The sequence below is a fragment of the Arachis hypogaea genome, chromosome 11 (genome assembly GCF_003086295.3).
Source record: "Arachis hypogaea cultivar Tifrunner chromosome 11, arahy.Tifrunner.gnm2.J5K5, whole genome shotgun sequence".
NCBI lineage: Eukaryota > Viridiplantae > Streptophyta > Magnoliopsida > Fabales > Fabaceae > Arachis > Arachis hypogaea.
The window spans coordinates 116,547,254-116,552,245 of NC_092046.1; the positions used below are offsets into that span (position 1 = coordinate 116,547,254).

The 4,992-nt window shown below is 41.4% G+C and overlaps 1 protein-coding gene across 1 annotated transcript; it reads left to right on the top strand.

The window, feature by feature from the left end:
* Positions 1–4,744, top strand: LOC112722416 (pentatricopeptide repeat-containing protein At1g74850, chloroplastic). Its single transcript, XM_025773428.3, has 4 exons — positions 1–2,334; positions 3,292–3,606; positions 3,914–4,021; positions 4,203–4,744. The coding sequence occupies exons 1-4, from the start codon at positions 485–487 to the stop codon at positions 4,528–4,530; spliced, it is 2,601 nt and encodes an 866-aa protein (XP_025629213.1). The 5' UTR covers positions 1–484; the 3' UTR covers positions 4,531–4,744.
* The last annotated feature ends 248 nt before the right edge of the window (positions 4,745–4,992 follow it).

Sequence of the window (4,992 nt, forward strand, 5' to 3'; positions counted from 1 at the left end):
AATCACTAATCAGGTACTAGAACTGTAAACTGTATAATCTATAACGAAAAACGGACGCGGTTGCTTCTTAGCTCTTTCTCCCGCTAGAACCTTTAGTTTAAAAATCCGTTACCGCGAACTGCTCCGGGGGACCGAACCCGGAACAAAACGGGTCCAGTTTCAGTTTCACGTCTTTCAGTATTTACCCTTCGCTGGTAGTGGTAGGTATCCATTTTGGCGTTTATCGCCAGCACATTGTCAGAAATGTATCTTATCATGGGTCGGGTCAAATAACCCGATGACCTTTTTCTCATTTTTATCGGTTTATCTACAATGGAAAACACCACGTGGCCTTCTCTCAACTCATTCACAGAGCTAAGAGAGCTTGGCTTCCTCCATCTTCGTCTTCCTCCTCCAGCCAAAACGCACCGTATCAGTATCCACAACAACATGCTACTGCGGTACCTTCTCAATCTCTGAACACCGAGCTCGCTTCACAGATAAAATGACCATACTACCCTCCATAACCGTCCCCAACATCTCACCCTTCTCCGCCACCCTCATCCTAAATCCTAACACCAACCATCTCCACCTCCAGCTCCACCACCACCACCAATTCCGCCACCTCTACCTCCGCCGTCGTCACAACGGTCGGCGCATCCAGTTCACTACCGTTGCTCGCTCCCGCGAGGTCGTCCTCGGGAACCCGTCGGTGACGGTGGAGAAAGGCAAGTACAGCTACGACGTCGAAACCCTAATAAATAAGCTCAGCAGCCTTCCGCCACGTGGCAGCATCGCGCGGTGCCTCGACGCCTTCAAGAGCAAGCTCTCCCTCAACGACTTCGCTCTCGTGTTCAAGGAGTTCGCCGCGCGTGGCGATTGGCAACGAACCCTGCGACTCTTCAAGCACATGCAGCGCCAGATATGGTGCAAGCCAAACGAGCACATCTACACAATCGTCATCACCTTGCTCGGCAGAGAAGGACTCCTAGACAAGTGCCGCGAGGTGTTCGATGAAATGCCTGAACAAGGCGTTCCTCGCTCTGTCTTTGCCTACACCGCCATAATCAACGCCTATGGCCGCCACGGACAGTACCAGACCTCCCTCGAATTGCTCGATTTGATGAAGAGAGAGAGGGTTTCACCAAGTATCTTGACTTACAACACTGTAATCAATGCTTGCGCGAGGGGTGGGTTGGATTGGGAGGGTTTGTTAGGGTTATTTGCTGAGATGAGGCATGAAGGGGTTCAGCCTGATGTAGTTACGTATAATACTATGCTTCATGCTTGTTCTCGTAGGGGTTTGGGCGATGAGGCTGAGATGGTGTTCAGGACTATGAATGAAGGTGGGGTTGTTCCTGATATCACTACTTATAGTTACCTTGTTGATACTTTTGGGAGATTGAATAAACTTGAGAAGGTTTCGGAGCTTCTTAGGGAGATGGAGGAAGGTGGTAATTTGCCTGATGTGACGTCTTATAATGTGCTTTTGGATGCGTATGCTGAGAAGGGGTCGATTAAGGAGGCACTAGGGGTGTTCCGGCAGATGCAGACGGCAGGGTGCGTGCCAAACGCGACCACTTATAGTATTCTGTTGAATTTGTATGGGAAGCAGGGGAAGTATGATGATGTTAGGGACCTTTTCCTTGAGATGAAAGTTAGCAACACAGAGCCTGATGCTGGTACCTATAACATTCTTATACAGGTGTTTGGAGAAGGTGGATACTTTAAGGAGGTGGTTACTTTGTTCCATGATATGGTGGAGGAGAATGTACAGCCTAACACGGAGACGTATGAGGGTTTGATATTTGCTTGTGGGAAGGGAGGGCTCTATGAGGATGCCAAGAATATTTTACTTCATATGGATGCTCAGGGAATGGTTCCGAGTTCCAAGGCTTATACTGGGGTGATTGAAGCCTATGGCCAGGCTGGACTGTATGAAGAGGCAATAGTTGCGTTTAACACTATGAATGAAGTGGGAAGCAATCCAACTGTCGAGACATACAATTCGCTCATTCGTGCATTTGCAAAGGGAGGATTGTACAAGGAGGCTGGAAAAGTTTTATTGAAGATGGGTGATTCAGGTTTGCAGAGGGATGTGCATTCGTTTAATGGTTTAATTGAAGCTTTCAGGCAAGGAGGTCAGCATGAAGAGGCGATAAAAGCGTATGTGGAGATGGAGAAGGCTAACTGCGATCCTAATGAGCTGACACTCGAAGCAGTATTAAGTGTATATTGCTCAGCAGGACTTGTTGACGAGGGTGAAGAACAGTTCCAAGAAATTAAAGCTTCAGGGATACTGCCCAGTGTCATGTGTTATTGCATGATGCTTGCTCTTTATGCAAAGAATGATAGGTCAGCAATCTTCTATGTTTGTTGCAGTGATTTTATGTCTTTAAAAATATTGCAGCTCTACTTTCTAATTAACTTTGAAGCTATAATACCTGGGTGCTTACAAATAGGATTGTGAAAATTGCTGAACTAGATATTGGATAAAACATCAGCAGAGTGATGACAACTCAGAATTATTGACAAAAAGATACAGAAGAGATGGCATCTAAAAGCTTATACTTACTTTGCAGTTGTTTGCATGATTGGATTAAAATGAAAGCAAGTTTCAGTGTAATGATCTTTTGATACAATATCTGCATTGAAGTATGAATACTGTTTCTCATTTCTTTTGAACAAGAGAATATTGCACAAGCCCTTATGACCAACATTGTATGAATTTATCTTTCTAACAATCTTTTTTAGACTTGTGTTATGATTTGCATTCTTCTTATTAATATCTCTTCCCTTTCCATATCCCTATGTATATTGCCCCTAGACATTTCTTTTCTTTTCTTTTTCCTTTTTCTTTGTCGTGTTTGGAAAACCCTGAATGTTTTTGCGGAGCAGTTCTATGTTGTTATTCAGCATCCCTGCTTTTTCTTTTTGTTGTTTTGATTTTTAATTCAACACTCTAAATGCCAGAAACTGAGCAAATCCCAATGTTACTGCATATCCTTCAACAAAAGGCTCAAGATGTAACGTATTTAAAGATGCTGCATATAGCAGATAAATGGCTTGCATAGATACATGGTTTATGATAGGAACGACAGTGTTGTTTGATCGATGTAGCCAAGCCCATCTAGTGGGAAGACTTAATTGTTGTTGTTCTCTTGTCTATTTTGCAATCTGGTCTTTGTTGCAATGCAAAGATCGAACTCAATGTGCATGTTCTGTTAACCTTAATAACCTATCAATTGCATTCTACCTCTGATGCTTTATTTATCTTTTCTCTTGTAAGTTTACGACTCTTCATGGTTTCAGGTTCAATGATGCCTATAATCTACTTGATGAGATGATCACAACAAGGGTGTCGGATATTCATCAAGTGATAGGACAAATGATCAAGGGAGATTTTGATGATGACTCTAATTGGCAGATTGTAGAGTATGTCTTTGATAAACTGAATTCAGAAGGATGTGAATTTGGAATGAGGTTCTATAACACACTGTTAGAAGCTCTTTGGTGGTTGTTCCAGAGAGAGAGGGCTGCAAGAGTGCTCAATGAGGCATCAAAGAGAGGGCTTTTCCCTGAGCTCTTCCGTACAAATAAACTTGTGTGGTCTGTGGATGTACACAGGTATTGTGGCTAACAATTCTTTCTGAACTTGTATTATTCGTTATAGAGGAAAACATAAAGAAGTATAGCATTCTTAATGTTCAGGCACTGAAAAATAGAAACCTTAGCATCCTTAATATTTAGGCACTGACAATTAGAAACCTTCAACTTTAAATTCTGGCAATTGGCTCTTCAATTTGAAAAATCTCTTCTTATTTAATTGATTAAATAAGAAGTTGATAATTTCTTTTCTCAGCATTGAAGGTTCTAGTCTGTGTTTCTCCCTTTAAGGAGAGATGTGAAACTAAAAACTTTGCTTACCGTGCAGGATGTGGGAAGGTGGAGCATTAACAGCATTGTCCCTTTGGCTGAACAATATGCAAGAGATGTTCAGAGCTGATGAGGATCTTCCTGAGCTTGCAGCAGTAGTTGTGGTGTAAGTAGCTTTTTTGCCTCCAAGATCTGTTAATTCAGTTTTATTTATTTTCTGTGCCACAAACCTGGGGTAAGTCATTGATGTTTGAAGGAACAATGGTACATAATAGTTTTGCATATGATTGGCCTTTATTGTGAGTAGATTCATTCCTAACTTTGATAGTTCTTTCACATTTAATCAGTCGTGGACAAATGGAGAAGAGTACAGATAGCCAGGATTTCCCCATTGCAAAGGCCGCTTTTTCATTCCTGCAGGATAATGTGTCATCCTCTTTTACTTTCGCGGGATGGAACAAAGGTCGCATTATCTGTCCGCAATCACAACTGAGGCGAATTCTATCGGGCAATGAATCATCTTCTAATAGAAAAAAAATGAGTAAATTAATATCCATAAGTAATTCGACTGATGGAATTATAACTTACAAATCTGATGTGCAAAGTGGTAAAGCTAATGATGTTGATTCTAGAACCGATAGTACAAGAACAGAGCTTCTAACTAGTGCAGTTTAGTTTTGAGAAATATAGAAATTACATTCATTTGTTTCACATGCCCTTGTTTTGATTGATTGGGATTGAAGATTGGGGCACATATTTGTTGCATTAGTGTAATGTTCCTAATTAGGCTGGTTTCAGGTCGCCAAAAATTTTGGTATATATTAGTTTGCTGTATTTGCCTTCCTGATTTCTGCAAATGCCATGGGGAAAAAAAACCTCTGCTTTTCAATCCTTTCTTTCACCTTGAAAATTTGATACGTACTGGATCAATGGATCGCAATACAAATTCTCACAACGGAAGATATAAAAGGAATGGAAGGAATATATCCTTTTCTTTAGGTCATCCATCTTTTAAGAAAAGTTTGTCTGCTTAGCTTCTGTGACTTTTGAAGAGATATCTAGTTATATACCTGATCATAATCGACAGATCCACAACTGTTGAATAAAAGAAAGGGTAATGTATCAGGACATAGAGAA